This window comes from Parus major, chromosome 3, assembly GCF_001522545.3.
Source record: "Parus major isolate Abel chromosome 3, Parus_major1.1, whole genome shotgun sequence".
NCBI classification, from domain to species: Eukaryota; Metazoa; Chordata; class Aves; order Passeriformes; family Paridae; genus Parus; species Parus major.
In genome coordinates this window covers 20,450,707-20,473,430 of record NC_031770.1, presented here as the reverse complement: position 1 = coordinate 20,473,430, position 22,724 = coordinate 20,450,707, and the positions used below count along the sequence as shown (strand labels likewise).

The following is a 22,724-nucleotide window of genomic DNA, read 5'->3' as shown; positions in this document are numbered from 1 at the left end:
GAAGGAAGGAAGGAAGGAAGGAAGGAAGGAAGGAAGGAAGGAAGGAAGGAAGGAAGGAAGGAAGGAAGGAAGGAAGGAAGGAAGGAAGATGGATGTCAAACTCATGACAAATGAAGTTTGCTCTAGTCGTAAGGCACCAGTCAAAAAAGAGGCTGAAAGACCAAGAATTAAGGTGGCAGAGAACTGAATGTGATAGCTCTGACGGTGAATAATAAGCCTATTAATTGAAGGCTAAGGCTGAGATCCTGGCCCTTAGTGAAGTCAGTGAAGCCTGAGTTTTTATTCTGGGCAAGAGAACAGTTAATATCCAGTCCTCCAGGTAAGTTTGTGCGGTGGATATAAGTCAGGAAGATGTTACCCCGATACTATTGCCCTGAAATGTGTGTTAGGAGTTATGCAATATATTATTTTCTTCTTAAATTTTTCTTAGAAATAGTCTTAGATGAGGATCTTCTTATGATTGTTGACCAGACAAGGAAGAGAAGTCATCCTCTGATCCAAAGAACTGAAAATGCAGTCACCCTTCCTGAAAAACATGCAGGCAACATTCAAAGACTTTATAAGACAGTAAACCAGTAACCTTACCCACCTGTCATCCTTGTTAGTCAGGAAGACTCTTACAGATGACTCTAAAGGTATAAAATACAGCAGCTTTGTTGATACCTAGTTTGGCTTCTCCCAAACACGGTCATAGCCCAAGAGAAAGCATAACATTGTGTGTTTGGAAACGAGCCCAACAATGATGTGAAGGCATCATCTGGCCCTTTATGACTAAAACTATGCCTAAAACAATCAATACATTTACAAACGTGAATCAGTAAATGTAAAAAGAAAATACATGAGAAATACTGGCAATAAAAAACCCCCTTATTTTAAAAATACTTATATGTGATATACAACAGATTTTTTTAAATAGGTGAATATATTATTTAATAAGAAAGAGTCTTCCATTTGGAAAGAAATAGGAAGCGGAGTGGTCTGTAAGATCATTAATTTCTTGAAGGAGACAAATTAGAAATTGCTATTCAAGTGTTCCTCATAATATAAGGACTTAAAAAATTACTTTGAAGCACATACAAACTCTCAAAAGGGAAATACATTTTAAATGATCCACAAGTAATTTGCAGATCTTACTGCCACAGAATTACTTGGCTTGCAAAATACAAGTGAGCTCCAAAAGTAGTTAGATAAATTAATGGCAAAGCAATTCACCCAAGCCAATCTGAACACCACGATGCAGATGCAGCCTCCTACTCAGAAAGTCCCTAAAGTGCGTAGTCAGAACTTAGGAGGCTGTACGCAAAGGAAGCATCTCTGAAAGCAACCCTGATTATTTTCCTGATTAGCAGTTGGATAAAATCAGAGACATAATAATAGCAGCTAATTGTCTTTTGTAGCCATCTGTTGTGCTCTGGGCAGTTTTGGGTTAAATTGTAATTTTTTTTTTCCAGGAAAAAGGTAGGTATGGTAGATGAAGCCAGGAAATGTGTAGCTGCAGTGGATCATTGAGCAGTTTAGACTGGAACACCTTTCATATAAAAGGCTTTGAGGTACATATAGCTTAAAAACCATGCAGTGATGATAAAAGCCCTGAAAACATTTTACATCTGGATTTGTATAGAACTTGGTCTTGCTAGACTGTCTAAACAGGTGCATTGCTATGGGTAGTATCTTCATCCAGTACAAGAAACTGTAATGAAACAAGAATGGTTCAAAAAATTACATTGATCCAGTGCTATATCATATAATGTCCTCACTGGTGAGTGTGTTCCCATGTGCAGGTACCAGGACTTGTGATGGCAGTTCTTAGTCCCCTGAAATGTAGCAGCATTCAGGTTGTACTCAGTGGGCTCTGTATAACGCAGCACACTGTTTTGCACTTCCTTGTAAATCAAAGGAATATCTGTGTTGTGTACATTATAAAATCAATTCAATGGATGGTTTTTACACATTTTAGTCTGATGTGTCCCTTCCTACACTGATGGAAACACCTGTCAGTATGAGCTGTATTTGCTCCTGCCTAGTTGTACATCATGTACAAATGCAGAAGATTAATCCTTCCAACACAAAGGAAAATTAAACTCTATTCCCCCTTATTTTCTTTCCCCATCTTTTCTCCTTCCTCAGTAGGTTTGAAAATACTACTTCTTTGATGTCTGCCATTCTGCTATTTAAAAAAACAAAACCAAAAACCTAAAAAAGGAAGTTAAAATGAAAGCAGTTAAAAGTTTGTGTAAAGATACCCCAGTTGGCTTTGTTGACAACCCTGGATGGTGGAAATGGTTTAGGCTTGGCAGCAAAATCCCTGTGGCTGCAGAGGTGCAGCAGTGAACTTCAAAATGGTTACTTTGTGCATCTGAGCTTTGAAAATTGCAACCTGGAAACGTTGGATTTAAGCTGGATTTAATGTTGGATTTCAGTCCCATAATAAAAAATAGATGTTCTAGTTAATCCCACATTGTTACTTCATAGTCTCTGTCCAGATCAAGTGACTTCTGCAGGCACTGTTTAGTAACAGAAATGTTTTAATTTCCATATTATCAATGTATTTTGGGACTGAAAAAATTATTACTACTGTACAACACTGTTCCTCTGCAACAGACTTCCGAAATTGAAGATGGTTCTAGTCTGTCCTATCGCTAAATATATTTTCGTATCTAATTATTTTTGTACATTTTGCCAAGCTGGAACTACTAATTAGTTAAAATGCTCATTTTTACTTTGTGGTACTGCTTCCTCTGTTTTTCTTTTGTTAGACACCAATTATTACAAGTAGCATGATTAGAAATAACTCCTGTTTTAAAGTTTCAGAATGAAATGAAAACCTGTATTTCAAATATTTATTGCAAATTTAAAAATACTTTAACTCAAATACCAGTATATATATGCAACTGTGATATAACAAAACAGGAATATAGTTTGTAATAAGAATTTACAGTAGTTGATGCTGCTGAAGAAGGAAAAGTTTCCTGTTTCTTGAGACTATGAAAATGTCACTAGTGGCAAGCTTGTTAACTTTATTTGCTAGAACTGAATTTTTCAAGAACGGCATTTCTGAAGTATATAGTTGTATAGATATGCATGTTTGATATTTGGTTGAATTTTTTGTTGCTATAGTGAAAGTTTTATCATTGTATGTGTAATCACTTTAATTATTGAACTGTCTGTTATATAAAAGTGTTTTCTTTATTTGGAATCAATTTGATATAGAACAATGTATGGGCATTTTTTCTCAAAGAAGTCCATTTGATTGCCTAACATAACACAGGAACATTGTGGGAAACCCTCATTATAAATTTTGTCTAATGCATGTTTTTCTTCACCAAATAGTTACAGCAGTAAAAATAATCGTGTTTGCCTTCTGACTAAAAGAGTTATATCACAGATATTGTGGATTTTGCATTCTCCCTAATGGTCTGGACTTTACAGCTCTTCTGAATTGCCTGGAGTGGCTGCTGAAGAATAAATTGTAGCCTGATTGAGTGATATAACTCAAGCAAAGCAACAAAGATCCTTTTCTGGTTTAGTGCTTGGATCAAATAAGTGATTTAATCAATTTATCTTATAGTATATATGAATACAATTGTTTCATGAATATTGACAAAATCTTTTTAAACTTGCAGCAAGTAGTGGCAGCAATAAATGCAGGAATCATACCTATAGGAAACACATCTGCTCAGATCAGTCACTGGGACTTGGGAAGTTCCTTCTTCTTTGCTGGCACTGTTATTACCACCATAGGTAGGACACAGCTTATTATCTTTTTATAGTCAATGAGCTGAAACTCTTTTGATTTCCAGTATGTGTATATATCTGTTAATGGTAAATCTTCCAAATCTTCTGTTTTAAGTAGAGAGTTATTTTCTAGCTGCAGGGCCAGAAATAATAGCTGTCTGTAAAGGAGCCCTAGCTGAGTGATTTTTCTATAGAAAAAAAAATAAATGTTGCTGTACATTTCTCTCAGGTGACTGGAAGAGGTTGTGGAAATATTTTCTGGGGAGAATTTGGTCAACTGTACAATCACAACTGTTAAATAGGGCATGATTTAAAGAACATGTGCATTAAACCATGACTGAGTTGTATGGAATTTAAAGCCTGTGTTCTCCCATTCAGTGCTGTTATTTTATCTTAATTCTGAAAGAGTCACTATCCCTCTGAGCAGGTGTAAAAAGAAACAGCGTTAGGTATTTCAATTTCTTCCCTTTGACTACAAGATTGCACACATGGTATAGAGTTAAAAATTTAATGTAGCTCATAGCTCACAAAAGGGCATTAACAAAGATAGATGGAAATTTGAAGATGAAATAATGAGAAAAAAGTATTGAGAATAATATATAAGGAATTGTAGCATCTTTGCAATAATTACCACTACATAATATTTATATGCATATTGTGATGGGAGAGGATGTTCTTTTCAAGAATTGTCTGGGCCCTTTTTCTTTCTTTATGTAGAAGTGCATAAGTACCGTATTTTTTGTGAGTTTCACTGTAAACATGTCTACATTTATATGTATAAATATTGTGCATATGTGATATTTTTCCATATCTAGAGTAACTGAAACACAGGTGTAGTGAAACAGAGAAATTCTTTCCTGCTTGATTTGTAGCAAACTTACTGATTTTATAGTAGTACCTCATCATGGTGATAAAAGCCCTCAAGTATTGAAAAATCTAATGAAAATTAAAGGTTATAACAAAAAAAAACCAAACCAAGAACTTTGAAAGGATAGCTTTGTGATCAGTCTTTGTGATCCTCTTTGGACAGCACTCGACTTTATGTTGTAAGCATCCATGGTCCTATAGAAAGGGCATAATAGTTGCTTTACCTTTTAATAAGTCTAAAAGCTACCATATGGGAAGTGTTCAAGGAATTAAAAGTTTAAAAATTATTTTAAAGCAGTGGAACATTTTGTCTCACCATCTTTTTTCCAACTAAAACTAAGGCTTTTCTAAATCATAGTGTTTTCTGATTTAATTTACTGACCTGATTCTAAGCCATGTGTGAGTCCAGCTTAGAAGAGAGCAGGGATCTGCAAAGGCATCCAGGCCTTTGAGCCACTGCTCCCAAGAGGCAAGATAACTCAATAGGAAATACATTTGAAAATTAATATTTCAATTCAAAGTCATTTCTGCAAACCAGAGTTGTCACAAGCAGGTCAAACTAGGCAACAGTAAATATTTGTTTCAGGTTTTGTGATAGCCTGAGAAAAAAATGGACAACAAAAGTCTTCCATAAAATATTTTGGCTTTGGAGTGACTGGGTTTCTTTCATCATGGACCCTTTCTGATGGGAAGCTCACAGCCAGCTGCACTTTTAAGCTTTTCTCAGGATCCAAGGAAAGCAAATTTATATGGATGCTGTAGCATGGTTGGTGCTGTCTCAGTGCTGTGAACCTCCTTTTCCATGACTGACAGGGCTTGTGGTGTGACAGAAAGTGATGCTGTGGTGAAAAGCATGTGGAAAAGTGAATTACCTGGGAAAATGCTGGTGAGCAGAGCAGCTGGGAGTGCTTTCCCTTAATCTTTGTGTCATTATATGCCAGCAAGTGATTTTTTTGTTCAGAACAATACCTTTTCGTATATGAGTAACTTTTTGAAAATAGAGCCATTCCTTCCAGTTAGAGAGCAAAGGGTATTATATTAACTCAATTTCTCAAGAGAGTCAAAATGTGGTTTATGAACATCTTCAGAGAGCTGCCATGGGTTTCAGACAAACGCCACAGATATTCTCTGTGGACAGAGACAGGACCTTATAAATTCATAGAACAACTTTACAGAAACAATTTGTAAATGTGTTTTGATAAATATGAATAAAATTTGTAAAGATTATGGCCTTAGTCTGTATACCTTAAGAAGTACTTGTAGATGAGAAAAGGGATTACTACCATTTAGAGACAATGATAGCTTTCTAGTGTTGCAGCAGATTTTGTAGCTTTCCAAACCACTTATTACTATAATTTTACCATGTCACTTAGCCCACACTCTTCCTGGTGATATCTAAGATTTTAAGACATTCAAATGGAACCAGTAGTCTATGAATAGAATTTCTCAAACCTTCCTTTAATGAAAGCAAAGCTTTTCTTTATTGCCAGTAGCACTTGCATCCCACAAATATTTGGTTTCTGGGGAGAGAGGATAATAAATAAAGCCTTTAGCATCTGCCTAAGCAATAAATTATTGTTTTGCAGTTACTGTTCTTCTGGTATCCCAGTAGTGTTGAACACTGACATGAAAAATATTGACTGTCTGTTTTGGTGGCTGCTGACAGCAGACTAGAACCATCTTCTGGATCTCCTTTAGGTTTCTGAAAGGCCCTCTGATGGTGTCATTATGTCCATAGAGTTCCAAAGCCAGCTCACCAGAACAGAGGCAACACTTCAGAAAACATGGCTTAGTATTTATGTAACATTTTTTGAAGTCTGTTATAATCCTTCATGTGACTCAATAAATATTATAGTGCATAATATAAAATCAGCAAGATCAGTTTGAATAGAATATGATGTGATACTGCTACTAGATTGTTGCCCTGAAAACTAAGCCTTCTGATCTTGTTTTCATAATTTTAGTTACTTTCCCATGAAAGTAACTGTAAACATAAGTGCTCACACATTCCTTCTAAGAAACGTCTTTGATGGACATTTTGCATGACCAGTGTGCTTGGGAAGGTAGTAGCTTAGTTATCTAATACCTGGTCATTGTCAAGAATCTATAAATACTGGAGTCAGAAAATAAAGTTACTTCTTCTCCTGTCATACCACTGAGACGTATTCATGTGAATCATTTCATGTCCTTTAGGGACACAGGTCTTTTCTAAAACGTGGATTTAGTTGGGAGTCATAATCAGTTTCACAAAGCTTTCTTTAGAACAGGTCCTTGGTTTTAGCTTTGCCTTTACTACTGTGTTACAGCACAGAAGTTTTTTCAGGAAGGGTTATAGTTTTGACTGGCTTAGTTAGGTGCTCTTGGTTGTGAATATGTTTCCAGAACAAATATACCTCATCTCAACAAAGAGATGTGAAATTACATGATTATTAGTCTGTGCATATGGAATGGTTTCAGACAGTCTCTTAGAGGGAAAAGGGTTGCAGAGGGAAATAGGAATATGAAATTATCTATGAAAAATACTGTTGCATTGTTCCCTGGGATACTGTGCATGCTGCAAAGTACAAAGGAACCTCTTTTTGTCTACCTGAAAATGTCATTATCCAGTCAGTCCTGCTCTAAGACCACATGACCAAAGAAAAGAAAAAAGAGGGTTGAGGAGAAAAGAAAGAAAAATGGTAACTTAATCATAAAGCTGGAGGTAGTGCTGAGAAGGAGGGGAAAATAACTTTAATGTCTCCTCTTTTTATTCTGAGAGCTCATTTCTGGCACTGTGCATGGTTTGTAACCTCTGGATCAATAGGTAGCTGAACTCAGAAATGGCCAAACAGACACAACCTGTACACACCCCAATTTCCCCCAGATTTATGTTTAGGAGTGGGGAAAGTTTTGTACGGGCTGCAGGGTAAAGAAGCAGACCTGTCATTTTGAAGCCTGAGACCTGTGTCTAGAAAAATTAAAAAACAGAGAAGATATGCCAAGGCCTTGAGCTCAGCAAGTTGTTTTCCCAAATGTCTGGTGTCTCAGCACATAAAAAATGGAGTGTCCTCTGTAATACAAGAAACTGCATGGTGAGAACCTCTACCAACCTGCTATGAGTCTTCATCTAAAAGAGCCGCATTATTTCCACTCTCATTCCAGCCAGTCTGTAATGATTTTTTCAGTCTGTAATGATTTTTTCAAGCTCTGCAAGGTAGACCTATGGGAAGAGTGTTTTATTCAGCCTCCTGGAAGATGGAGTGTCTTGGATGGCAGTTGAGAGCACAGTGGCAGTGCCAGCAACCTCGCTGGTAGCTGTGGTTTGCCAGAGTGCATCCTTTCAAACAGAGCTCCTGTAAAGCATTACAGGAGGATGCAGCCCCATTGATGTCCAAACCCAGCAGTTGCTAAAAACTGGGTCCAAAAAATCCAAAAAGGAAGAACATATCATTTATTTTTGTCCTTTTCTACTTTTGTTGCCACCAGCTCTTGACTTTCAAACCCAACATCTCGTGTTCACTGTAAACTGAACCTCTTGAGAAGCTCATTCATGACTAAAGTCTTTAATCTAGGATCATGCAGCTAGCTATGAGAATATAGGGTTTTGGGATCCAAAAGCATAGCAATCATTATTAAAGTGTGCAGAGGAATGTGAATACAAAAAAACCCCAAAACAACAAAACAAAAAATACTCCAAAAAACCCCAAAACTAAGCAAAACAAATAAACCCAGCCCCCCCCCCCCCCCCCCCAAAAAAACCAAACAAACCTACAACAAAAAAATATAAAAATAAAAACAATTTGTAAATATTTAAACTTTAGGGAACAGATCCAAATAGCAAGCAGCTAAGATACTGAAAAATAGATTTATGTTTTTGACTAGAAATTTCCACCTGATTTGTCATTTTTAAAGCTGCAATTAGTTATGTAGCTTCAAATGCAATTTCACTATAAGGAATAATTCTTTCTGTCATTTTCCCACTAGTTGGACACAAGGTTTGCATGTGAAGACAGGGTCTTTTAGAAAGTCTTATTACATTGCTTGTTGACTTGGAACAATAATAAAATCCTGCTGCTAAAACTGTCCTTTCTGGCACCATTCCACTGCATTTTTAAAATACAAGGTAATAGAATAATGTGCTGACAACTAAAATATACAAAACACTTTTGACGTTACGAAAAGACAAATATTGTTCATAATGAGATATTGCCTATTATGTCAGATAATCATAGAGCTAAAAATGTGCAAATGACATTGAAAAAATTGTTCTCCTAGTTCAGAAAAGTAAGAAACATCACATGCTTATCTTAGAATATGTTACTTTTTAAATTTATTTTTTCCACCAAAGAAGAAAGAAGGATTTTGAGGATGAGCATAAAAGTTTTAGTTTGAAAGATTGTGGCTTAGCAGAGAGTAAATACTTGGATTTCTGTTTATGTATTTGTAAGGGAAGAGAGAAGAAACAAGCAAAAGAAAGTGAAGTGCAGATGCTGAGGTGATTGAGGAGGGGATTGGGGAAAAACTGAAATTAAAAAAAACAACATAGAATGCATTTGCCTGAAAAATATTCTGATATGTGACTTTTCTCCATCATATCAGTAATTATGCATTTGTGTCCATTACTTAAATGAACTTAAATCTTGGTGGACATCAGAGTATAGGGCTTCCAAAGACCATTTTGATTCAGGGTTCCTCTGCTAGAAATGATCTTCATCAAGGCAAGATCGAGGATCTCAGCCTCTACTGATAGTCTGGCTGCACATGTTCAGACTCTATAGAGTTTCTTACAGGAGTGTGTGTGTGGCAAGGCTGAGTATAACCAGCTGACAAGACCAGCTGCAGAGCAATGCAGGAAAAAAAGTGGTTAAAATTTATGGTCTGTGAAAATCTGGTAGTAAGAGATGCTACAGAGGTCACTGGGGAATGAAGTGAACTGCTCCTTCCATCTCTTGCTCTGCAGAGGACCCCACTGAAAACTCCTGCTGCTCTCCTGAGAGTCACATTGAGTCTCAAAGTGTGTTAAACATGTATCTCATCTGATGTCAACAGAAAGAATTTTTAGTTTAAAAAGAAAATCCCCCTGAGGTTTCTTCAGAACTCAGTCTTTCCTCCAAGTTAGTGTTGTGCTTTCCTTCCCGTCCCTGTGCTGCTGTCCTTAATAGTTGTTGGAACAAAATTAGGTTTTAAGTCTCTATTTGCTCCATTCTAATTTATTTCCTTTGCTTCTTTTGTTGTACTTTTGAAAAAGTGTCTGAATTTGACCCAGTTATTGGCTGTTGACAAAGAGTGCTTCAATTGTGCTCTGGAGACACCTGTCAGGATTTGGCAACACAATTCTCCAAATATTTCATCTGAACTGAGCATACTCTCTCCCAGGGCAGTAGCGACTAAACAAGATTTCCTCTCTAATTATTTCTCACAGGAAGAGTGAGTTGAAAGTGTATTACCACTATGCCCTCAATTTTCTCCTGCATTTGCTCAGGCAGTGGGAAAGAGGGCTTATCTGACTTGAATGCCGAAGAAATAATACTTGGACTGTACAAGATACAGGAGCAATAATTAGGATAAGACTGCTGAGAGTCAGGGAAGCTGGGACAGTGGTGGAGGAAGGATGATGGTGAGGAGCTGAAAGGAAATTATATTAGATGAAGAGCTCAGTTAGAGATACTGAGGGCTTGTATATCAAAAAAATTGAATTAAATTGAATGAGCAAATTACAGAAAAAAATTAAACCTCACTGACCAAAATGATTGAGACTAAGAAAATACTCAACAATGCCAAGGGTAGCCATGAAATTGAAAAAGTGAAAATTTATGGGATGATACACAGCTTTAATTATACAGAGCAGTGATTTTTTTTTTCCTACCAGCTTTAGTTTGATACACAGGAATCTGATGTGCAGGCGTACAGTAAATTGCAATCACTTGCATCTTCTGTGGGCCATATTCAGGGTCTGATATTTCTGGGGATATTGTTACTCTAAGTTATCAGCTATATTAGAACAGGTTAAGGTGATGTAGCCTCTTAATTGTCTGTGAATGTACAAGGCAATGTTTTTTTCTGTCTGGTAAGTTCTGAATTTTGGACAAGAAATTTGGCACTGGATGGCAAGAAGGGATGCTGTCTCTTTAGGGAAGATGGTGGCATCAGTGACATTTTATATCTTTTTTGTCCTGATCTTTCTTTTTACACATTTTTATTTAAGAATTTGGATTCAGAGCTCTGCCAACTACTTACTTTGCTTGTAACACTCAGTTTCTGACTACATTTATGTTCTGGAATATTTTTTCTGACCACCTGGAATGTTCTTCTACACTGATGTGACTTCATTAAAATTGGTTTTTCATAAAAAAGCCTTTTAAATGTCTTTGATAAGCTTCCTGCTAGGCAGCACTGACAATTTTGTTTTGGTGTGGTGTCTATTTATTGCTGGATCTCGCAAAGCAAGAAGGAAGATGTACCATTTTTGCAGTTTGATGTACTTGCAGCTTTTGAGCTTTTATCTTACTTTTTTTCTCAAAACCTGAAAATAGTTGTGTTAAAACAAATTGTCAGGCTTGCAGCTTTCCAACACTCCATTACCTTTGGTAATTTCCTAAACAACAGACTATGCTTAAAACAGTTCTGCTTGGAACTTCAAGTCGTGCTGTGGAGTGAAAATGTCAATTTGTCAGTTGTGACAGTCCCCGATTTACACTGCAAATGAACAGTGAAGTTTTCACAGCTTACTCTGTTAGTGCCAGTGTGCTAATGAAACTGAATTTTGTTTTTTTTATTCAGATTTCTCATCACTGGCTGATTAGAAAAGGGTTTCTGAGCCTCCTGATCATGTCCATTTCTATTCCCAGGTTACAAAAGCTTGTTGGTATCAATAAAGGCAAGGCTGAGAGGAGGAATTGCCAGTAGGGTTACACTGGGTATAGAATGCTAGGATGAATGGAATTATTTCCTGCTCTCTTTTTGTTTATTTTTGTAATTGGATAAGGAGTGATGCAACCAACCATGAGAACCTCAAATCCTATAAGCAAACAGAGGCACAGGATTTTGGAAAACATTGAAAAAAGTGAATGTTTTGTGCTTTGCTTCTACATCGGGGTCACTGAGTGGGTAAGGTTTAAAGGCCAAAATAAAAGCACCTGTTCACAGTGTGTATCCCCTCAGGATGCTCTGTTGGTAAGTTTTGACCGTGTTAAGCTGTTTACCTTTGTGTGTTGCTTTATTCACAGCTGTTTCCAGTTTGTTTAGTTGAGCTGCTAAGCAGAAGCAGCTTTTAAAGAGGCAAAAGCAGCTATAATCCATCACAGCTTTTTCGTTTGTTTGTTTGTTTGCTTCTTTCTTTCTTTCTTTCTTTTCTTTCTTTTCTTTCTGTGGAGTTCTTTTCTTTCTGTGGAGTTCTTTTCTTTCTTTTCTTTCTGTGGAGTTCTTTTCTTTCTTTTCTTTCTGTGGAGTTCTTTTTTTTTGTATTTTTGGGTGGGGACCCTCAATACAAGACTAGCATGGGGGCATATAACCTCTTTTGAAAGTAAAGCTCACTATCAGCTGGAATTTCTGCCAACTGATCACTGTAGAAAGTAGGCACTTTTTAGGTACTTCTAGCATGAGTTCTGAATGTTGAGAAGGTTTTGTAGATCTGGCTGAATATCATGTGTTTTTTATACCAGGTAAGCACCTGCCTAATATAAACCACACTCTGTTAACCTATCATGTTAATCTGAGTGTAGGATAAGGTATCTTATTTATCTCCCTGGGAATTAAGATCTGAAAAAGGTTGCTTGTGTTGTATTGAGGTTGTGGTTGATGTACATCATCTGCACAGTTCCCCAGTGCCAGGAATGCCCCTTGGCATTCTGGCTGGTTGGAGCAGGGCAGGCACTAATGCTCATGGGACATAGCTGGATATTCCAGTGGTGTGCTGAATTTGAGCTAGGATCTCCTTAAGGAAGGGGTCAGTTAGCCTAGGTCGACCCTTTACTCCATATTCCCCCAAGTGTTTTTATGCAAACTTGGCCTAGGTAGACTCCTTGCCCCATATTCACCCCAATGTTTTCGTGCAAACTTGGCTGTACCATTCCCAGTGCTGGTCTGGATTACCAGTTGATTCTGTTGCAATGATACCAGAAAGAGAACCCTTTTTTTCCTCCAAAGATTATAGAAGGGATGTAGTACTGATAGCCTAAAAGACCTTAAAGATTTCTTGAAGTGAACTGCCACTAGTATAAAATCTGCTGCCTTGTGCCAGCAGCATTATGGAGTAAAATTTCATTCAAGTATCACTACAGCAAATGGGAATATCCATTAGCATTTTATGAAAGTGTTTCCTTTTTTATACAATGAGAACTCTCTATATTTTATAGATTTCTCATTACTGCCAGCAGCTTGATTCCATTAAAAAAAAGGGCCCTGAAATCCAGAAGGGAAGCTGGGTAGAAATACAGGCAAAGGGGAAATTAACAAAATCCATTAACTTTTTTCAGTGATTTTTGTCAGTATTGAATCCTCTTGTGCTTTGAAGAATCTCACCCTCTGGTGTCATCCTTTTGCAAGAGCTGTATGAGTTGGTATGACTGCAAGCAAAGTTGTAGTTTGCATCTCAGTGTGTGTTAAAAATCCATATTTTTCAAGAGTATAATTTATTTCTACAGCAATAAGCATTGCATATGCAGATAGATGTACAAGAGCAAGAGGATAAAAATTAATGAATACTAATTTGAACTGCTAGTGCAAATATAATTGTTCAGTACAACATTACAGTCTGATGACTTCAATTTTTCACTTGGCAGAAGCAGGTAGTTACAGAAGACACACGTTAATTGCAAATTAAGAGTAAGATAGGTATTCAGGAAGACTAGGGGGGTGCATAATTTAGATGATGGTGTAGAAAAGTCCTATATGTGCATTACCCACCTTCTGGTCATGCTGAGTTTCACCAGTGAATAAATGCTTTTCCAGGTGTGAAAAAATGCAATGTAAGCTAAAGAGAGGATAATTGTCTACTACATACCAGCTAAAAGCAAATAAATTGTGTGGTAGTACAGCCATTAGCCTGTAAAACTTATCATGAGTTGCTCTCCTTCTCAAGGTGTTCTTATATTGAGTAATAGTGATTAAAACTTTAGTCTGGGTTTGCACAGCAGGACTGGGAAGAACGGCATTTTTTCCTTCTAGCTAATTTACTTTGTGAAAATCATCTTCTAGGTGAGACAACTTCTGATTTTTTTTTTTATTTTATTTGTTTGGTTAGGGTTTTTTTGAAAGCAATTAGAAATATTCTTTGATGTTTGTAAGAAATTAGTATCTTAAGTATTTTGATTATTTGGTTCTGTGGGAACAAATCTGCAGTTTGTTTCTCCTTCATGAGCTTCACTGGTAATGTGATTTCCTCCCTCTTCTGCACTTGTGTGGGATTCTGGTGAGTTTTGCTGGACAAGTAACCAGAGCATGGAGAAAGCCAAGTGTAATTAAAGACAAGACACTACTTCATTTGGACATCTTTGCTGTGGTTGCTTCATAGCAACAGCACAAACTGTGTAAATTCAAGTCTCTCTGGACAGAAATTTGATTATGTTTTCAGTTAGTCTACCTTGCCTGCAGGGATCCTTACTCAAAACCAGTTGTCCATCTGAAGTCAATAATTCAATATGCTCAGATACTGTGGGTATGGAAGTATTACCCTAATATTTAGAGGGATAGTAAGGAAGGTATTTGGCAGTGTGAGTAGGAAAGAGAACTGAAATCTTGAAAATTTAAATACTTTGTAAAATTGATCTGTGCTGACGTGGCTTCTAATGCTTTGAATGTAAGCATTGTTTTGATTCCACAGAACTTGGTATGCATTTTAAATTGTGTATTTTAAGTTCTAGTATCCAGTTTTAAACCTATATCTGGTTAAAGACGATATGATTTGAAAACACTGGTGGTATTTTATACCTGTCAGAATGTCATGAGGATTTCTACAGCTGTAACCAAAAGGAAGAATTAGGTATGTTGGCTTAGTTCCTCCTTGTTTCTGATAGCCAGGCTCCAACTGTGACTTTTGAATAATTGCTTCCTTGCTGTCATCACGTATTGCTGTATAGATTTTTCATCTCACTTCCTTTCTCCAGGCATATCACCTGAATTAAATACCTCTCTAGAATGGATTGGCAACACTTGCTACTTGTGGGCCTAAAAAATAAGCTTTTCGCTGTCACTGGCATTAGTTGTGCAATTTATTTTAGTTCAGGAAGTATTTTTCTTTTTGGAAAAGGTAGATGCTTGAAAGATCAGGTTGCTTTTAGTATTTGTTACCATTTTGTCAACCTGTGAAAAGCTCTTCTGTCTGAAGAGGTAGCACAGGAAGGGAATTGTCTTCTGTTTTCTCCAATTTCAAAATTCAGAATATTTTAATAGGTTTTTTTAAACTTATCAACCACCAGAATTAACCATAGTGAGGATTATTCATTCACCTGTGAATTTTGTAGACTTTGATTCTGAAGTTATGCTATTGGGTCATGTATTAGTGGTGACTTGCTCAGTTTAGCTGAATTCTTTGTAGAGTACAAAAATTGGTACAATGGAAAATATGGATGGATGGATGGATAGATGGATGGATGGATGACTTTAGTTCACAGGTCCTTGAAGTTTTCTTGTTGTGTGATGCATGGTGTTTGCCATCCACTGTCCTGGTCTCTGTGCTGTTGTGCTGTTTTCTGTCTTGTTTATTTTGGTAACAAACTCTTGGAAGCAATTATTTTGGGTCATTAAGGTAACAACAGAGCCAAGCATCCCAAGTGTCTGTATTGTTCAGTTTAACTGATGACATGTTAGAGATATATCTTGTATTATACACTTAAACTGCTAATTTTTATCTCCAAGCTCTGCAAAAAAAAAAAAAAAAAAGGCATCAAAGTTCCCTCAGATTAAGGATCTGTACTACTTCTAATTTACATAATCTATTTTTATGTGATATTTGAATACTATTTTAAAAATTCCACAACAAACTAACTGAAAAGACTGGAACTTTTTTTTCCACTGTAGTGGCAAATCTTTTATTCTTACTCTATAATCTTTTAGTTAAATAAGACAAAGTCATGTCAGGGGCTATTAGAGCTTCTCATTTCAATTTTTAAGCAGGTAACATCCTCTATAGGCAATAACTCTGGTTTTTTAATTACTTAAAGAGGTCTTTGATTATACCTTTTTGGCATCCACTCTAAAGTTCTTTGGCATTCTGAATATAGTCTCAGATTTGGACATAAATATAGTATCATATAATTATAGAACAGTTAGGGTTGGAAAAGATGTAGTTCAACTGTTAACCAACTAAACTGTGTCCTCAAGTGCCACATCTATGTTTTTTAAACACTTCCAGGTACAGTAATTCCCCTGGGCAGCCTGCTGCAGTTCTTGACTGGAATATACTGCAATCATCAAATGCCTATATCATCAAATGCTCTGCCAGCATCACTGCTGGGTTAAACTGCTTCTTCTCTTCAGACTGGCCTGCAGATACCAATTCATGCTTTTATTGCACCACAGATTGATAAATTTCCTCTGGTCAGAAAAACCCAGATTACTTGCAAAATGTCCAGCATTTGAGCTTGTTGAACAGCCATGGCTGCTGCTTGGAGAAATGGGTGCATGAAAATACATTTCCTGGAATTTGGCTTGTGTTAGGGCACTAAGAATCGTGGCAGTGTGAAGGCCAAGAAACTTTTTCTCTCTGGCTAGCTAGCTCTGGTTTTTCCGTGCTGGAAGAAGAGATGGTAGATATGAAATGACGTCTATTAGGGTCTGTAAACTTTGCTACATGCTTTGGACAGTACAGTTGGAAAGTGCAACTCAACAGCCTGAGAAAGAACTTCTCTGACCATATATCTGTCTACTGTCTAGTTGAGAACTGGCCAGAGAAAATGCTCTTACCAGAACAAGAATCCATTATCTGATTCACTGCTCCATTATAGATCATCCAGACTGAGAAATTTTTAATTTTTGTGTCTCATTATGGGATTTATTGAGCTTCATTTGAGCCCAGAAGTGATGTTTTCTTAGGCTACATAAAAATGTAATTTAGGTTTGCACTTGCCTAAAATGCCTTATTTTGCTATGAGATGGTTTGTAGATCATCTGTGTGAAGAGACTTCTATAAATATGTAATGACTTATGACGAATTCCTATTAATATATATTTTTCACCTTAGTAGATAGCTTTCAAATCTATACTTGCAAGCATTTCATGCTCTTTTCTGAACTTTTGACTGCTAATTAGTCATTGTTGTTAAATTGTTCAGAATTTTCTTGTCTAGAGACAAATATTAAAGGTAGATTTGATTGCTCAACCAAACCCATAGACCCTTTGTCCATTATAGTGAAGTCACTGAAGACTTGGAGAGGTTGTTATTTGGTACTCTTTGCTCTGTGGTTTTATCTTGCAATTTTCAAGCTGTGCTGCAGCTATGATTGGGGTAAACGGAGCAGTAGCCAGTGTGGTTCTGCAGCAATAATTAGAAAAGAAATGAGTCAGTGCTATCAGAAATGCACACACATTATAACTGAGCAATTGCTGCAAGTAGAATATATAAGATAGAGATAGTGTCAGATGGGAGGGAAGATACTGAAATCATTTCACTGCTAGGTGTCTTCTTAAATACATAGATTCACAGGTAACTCTGAAGCTGCAGAGTGGTTTTGGTAGGTCTTGCATAAATAGGAAAAATGCTGGCATCCCTGCTGATTTTTGGGTTAGTGTACAGGATAAGAGATCAAAGAAAATGAAAATGAAGAAGAAAATTTGAATTATTTTAGGGGAGAACAATGTTTGCATAGAGTATCCCAATGCTGTGGCAAGAAAGCTGAATTGCTTTCATGTCCAAGTGTACACTGTCAGCTTGTCTGGAGCTTGGTGCAGAAGGGGTTTTTTGTATGAAAGAACATGAACATCAGTGTGCTGCAGAGACCAAGGCTTGTGCTCTGTATTTTGTCATGTTCTGCCACCCTTCAGGTTTACCAGCCCTGCCAGTTGCCCCAGCAGAAGTGAGCTTGATAAACCTACATGATTATTTAATATAGAGAATATTCAACCCTGTACAGTAGAGAGATTTACAGCGTTTAAAACACCTGTGGAGATCAATGACAACAACAGGAAAGGAGAGATAGACAGGAAATAAACTGGGAATTAAAAAAATTAATTCAGAATTAATTTTTAAAATTATCTTTAAAATCAAAAGACTTCTCAGAAGAGTCCAGTGAAGGCAGTTCATAAATGTGGGAATGGTTGTATGCAGGAGTAGATTGCAGTAGGATAAGATCACTATTACTCTATTATGTTTTAAGAGTTTGGAAGAATGTGTTTTTTAGGGATTTGTTCTTTTATGAGCAAGTCTTACTACATACTGATAAAAACCATAGCAAATTATGATTGAGAAAAATGGCTGTAATATGACTAGAATTCACTAACAGGTGATTATTTTGTCAGAAGAGGTATGATTTGTAGGAAAAAAGGGACTATCTTTTACTAGAGCCACTCAAAACAGCTGGAAGAACAGATAAGCTTTTTGGGCTTGGCTGAGGAAGGGCTAATTTACACAAAATACTGTTGTTTTTCTAATTGTATCCAATGTTCTACTCAGAGACACTTTGCTTTCCTATCATTTTACTCCACTTATGTTCTTTTACCATCTTGATAATAAGAGGCCTCCCTATGAATTGTTTGAACCATCTTGCAGGTATTGAGAAGCTTATGCCTCCACTCTCACAACAAAACATTTTAAAATGTGTATTGTTCTTGCTTAATTTTTAAAATCAGATTTCCATAATGACATGTTACTGGTTCATCATAAAAATAGCAAGTACAGAACTGACTGGAAGTGTAAAGACCCATCTGTGCTACTCTTTTTTTCTCCCACCATGTTTTATATTTGATATTTAGAGCTCCCCAACCTTATATATTAATTGTCTAATACTTCTCTGAGTGGTAACTCATGGAGACTAATTAAAAGCAGTCATCCTTTCTGTAATTTTCTGAAAATAAGAGATCAGATTAAGAATAAAATAATTTGGAGGTACGATAGATAATGAAGCAGTCAAAATTACTTGTCAGTCAAGAACATAATTTGCAATTCTTTGGTTTCATGTTAGAGATATCCCCTCTCCTGGCTTTGACTGGTTGAACGAGTCTTGTCCTGTGCTCTGCAGCCTTGAAAGGGCAATAGAGGTGGGAATCAAGGAAATGCAGAGACATTCCCCTAGAAATAGCAATTAGATGTTGATGTTATGATGAGAGCCATATTCAGTGGTATGATGAGAGCCATATTCAGCTCTCATTAGCATTGAGAAATTTTGTATCTGACTTTTAGAGAAACCAACCCCTCACGAGTTGGTGGGAGTGGGAGGCTTTACACTGTGGTGCTCTGTAAACCCTACGTTTGACAGACATCTGAATGTATGTGCATGGGTATGAATATATAAATTATCCACTACGGAAGTGGCCTGTCAGTCTCGGGCATGGCATGCTCCCTGCCAGCAGAGAAGCCTGCAGCAGTGGGCAGCTTGTCTTTGCTGAGGACACGTGCTGAGCTGCTTTTCAGACGAGTGGCAAATGCGTCATAGCATTGCCCCTGTCTGGCCATGCTCTCCTGCGTTGTAAGATGGTTCATTCACTGGAAGCAAAGACTGAACTGCTTCATTCTCATCCACACAGTTCAAGGTTTACCAAAAGACAGTTTTTTGTGATCTACTTAAAGCACCTGCTTAATGAAGGGCTAGAGGAAGGAAGTACTGAAAGCTGTCGGAAGACGCGAAAGATTGCCAGATGCCTGCTAGAACAGCATGTTGCTAAGTAGTCACACAGAGAGATGATGGAAACTTCAACTGCAGCCCTCTGTGAAAATGCTCCCACAGAGATCTGCTTATTAACTAATACCAAAAATTCCTAGCAAGGGAAGCCGAGAAAGCAGCTGGGATGGCGAATTCTTCCTTGGAAAGGGACCATTGGATGCAGAGTAGTGCAAAGTGTGTTCTGTCTCTGGGGATGTTGTACTTCTGTCTGGCCTATGGCTTCTGGAAAAATTGTAAAGAGGATACACATACTAAACTGGGATGTTCCTCTGAGTTATCTGAAAGCTCAAGTGGGTGTTCATCATCCTGTGCTGGTTGCTTATTTCAGCCTTTTTCCTTCTCTCCACGTCTTTTGATGTCTTTTGATAACATCTTTTTTTTTTGTTGTTGGTTCATCCATACCCACCCTGTCTCCTTTTCCATCTGCCCCCAGTCTGAACTCACCTGGGAAAAATAACCACAGAACTAATAGAGCCACTGGGTCAAGGGAGGTGACAGCCTACATCTGAAGGAGGAAGGGACCTTGAGACGGCAGGGCCACCATCTGGAGATGCTTCATTTTACCACTTTTATCATCTACTTTTTGGGCTAGTCCAGTGATGAGTGCCTGGTAATAAATCTGTCACATAATACATTGCATATGGCACTATCATTAAATATAGCTAAATACTAAATCACAAAGAAATTTCTAGAGAAATTATAATCTAAACTTTCCAGAGGGAAAAGCAAATTTAACATTTGACAATATAGATACATGCAGCTAGTAAATCTAAACATGAGTCAGATAGAATCATATCCAACCATGGAAATTTAAAAATAATGCCTCTGTGACATGTGGTGTAGTTAAAATTCTGGGTCCTGAGCCTACAAACAACTGTGTGTATGCCTGGTTTGAGGGGCATGAGGGAGTTCTCTGTGAGTCACAGCCTTGGAAGACTCCTGTGAAAAGGGATTATTTTGAAGCTAGAAGACAACACATGCATAGAAGTACACCTGGGTTCAGTATTTGTGAGTTCAGTGAGGCTTAACCCCAGAGTTTTTCACTCTTATGTTTTGATCTGTGGTAGAGACATATGCTTCTTAAGTCTTTCAGTAGTCATGACATTTTGTTCTTGCTGTGAGGCACTCTGGTAATATTAATACAAATTAATTCAAATATGCTGGAAAAATAGGATTAATTTTTTCCTTCCATCTGGGGAATGCCACCAGGGTCTAGACCAAATGCACTTTTACTGAAACTACTTGTAGGTTTCTTGGCTATATATATTCTTAATCTCTTCAAATCCATGCCATTCTAGTTTTCTGTTGTTTATACTTTAGAGTTTGATTATTTTATTTTGATGCTGTTAAAGTATTCTCTGGCAATCTTTTTCCTTTCACATCAAAAGGTTTCAAGTCCAACCTAGCAAGGTACTCTTGCACTGAGAGCTTTTGAAACTTTCTTATCTGTCCTAAGAGGGTAGCTGTGTTGTAGGGCAGCTGCAGATGTTCCCATAACTTACCTTCTTCAGAGCTAATGGGGAAGGAAAATAACTAGAACAGTGAAAGACCTTCAGAGAAATGTCTTCTTTGTATGTAAGAATATGAAGACTTCTGGTATTTGGCTACAATAACATGGCTCAGCCACTCCATAGGAAGAACAGTATGACACAATCTGTGTAAAATAAAATTCTTTATTCCCTGACAGCACAAATAATGTATATTTAAAGGTACGAACATATGTTTACACATATGTGTTTGCATCAAGGTCTTTTAAATATATGTATGTGTTGGCATCTCTGTAAGAAGTATATGGCTTTACCTTTTAGTAGTCACTTACTGTTGCCATCTCCAGACAAATAAGTGATGTTAACAACTTCTGTTCATACGGAAATTTCTCTTCAGATTGATGCAAACAGGGGAGAGGCTGAACAGCTGTGAAAAATCAGAGCTCTCTTATATATATTTTGTGCCCAAGATCATGTTCTTGATGATGTTTTATGTGTTAGTTTGCATGCAGCTGATACACCTTGGTAGTTGCTGTATGAAGTCTATTGAATATATTTGTCTCTGGGATGCAAAGACAAAAATGATCTCAGCTGGTGCATATATAAATAGGCACTGATTTCAAACCTCTGGTATCTGAAATTCCAGTCTGAACTGGGGTGACAGAAGTTTTCACAGCCAAATGGCTGCACCAGCGCTGACCTGTAACTTGTGGTGTTGATGTGGTGACATTTTGATGTTCTCTTTGCCCTGATACTTCCCTGAGGGGTGGGAGGGTGAAAGCCCTTCATTCTTTCAGTTTTGTCCTTCTGAAGCTCTTGGCTGACAGGTGAGCTTGAGCTTCTGATTTGTGTTTTTGAGTGATAGCAGCAATGATCTTGGATGCATGTAATTGGTCCCTTTGAGAATAGCGTAGTGTTATGCAATGTCTCTGAGGGATTTTTCAAGAATTTTGGGAGGCCTACCAAGGATCTACTTTATGCAGGTCTAATCTCTGGTGGAAAAATGAAATATCTTCTAGAAGATATTGTCTTACAGCTTTGTTGAGGATTCATACTGTGGTCAGAGCCTCTGGCTGAGCCCTGGATCCTGGTCTTGGTTATTGTCAGAGGGGTTTTATTAGAGCTAAATTCTGTGGGGTTCAAGAGTTTGTCAGACTTCTCTGCAGGGGGTGTTATGAAAGAAGTGTGGGAGAAAAGAAAATTAACTTAGTAACTGTAGGTGAAAAAGAATTTTCTGTCTTTTTTTTCCTGCTCTTCATGTTCTGCGGTTTCAAGGCTCTTCAGCTGGGACATCTCATGTCACTTCTATAGAAGATGCAATTCCTCCACGATGCTATGGAAGATAACAAGCAAAACAGGGGTAGCTGGTAGCTGTGGCCAGAAACAGTTGTGGGGAGTAACATCTGAGGATGGGGAGTGAGCAGATGTAGCCTTTGTACCAGCTTAGAAATGCAGTGGAGCAGAAGGACACCACTCATGTGGCTTCCCTGAAAAAGAGGAATTGAGTTAGCAGAATGTCTGGCTTACTTTTTCTCGAAAGAATGTGGAGAAATTTTGAATAGCTGATTTTGTTCATCAGGGAGCTCTTACAGAAAGAAGTTGCATTATAATTTATATTCGTAATTTTATTACAAGTCAGTCCAAAGGCCAGGTTATACATTCAGTTTCAAGCTCTGTATTTTTCATATCCATGACATTAACTTTGTAGGGCGATATTTGTTCTTGAATCAGCTTGAGAGAGGTAGGATTTAAAAGGAGTGATAGTAAAAGGGAAATACTAGCCACTTAAAGCAGTGTATAGCTTTTAGCTCAATCCTAAAAAATAGATTTGAGGTTCCTTCTC

At 37.4% G+C, this 22,724-nt stretch overlaps 1 protein-coding gene across 1 annotated transcript in view; it reads left to right on the top strand.

Moving 5' to 3' along the window:
- The window catches only part of KCNK2 (potassium two pore domain channel subfamily K member 2), an 80,829-nt gene that overhangs the window by 12,985 nt on the left and 45,120 nt on the right, over positions 1-22,724 (top strand). The window contains exon 3 of the mRNA XM_015623465.2: positions 3,624-3,741. Coding sequence (XP_015478951.1) covers positions 3,624-3,741 — 118 coding nt within the window. The remainder of the gene's footprint in view (positions 1-3,623; positions 3,742-22,724) is intronic.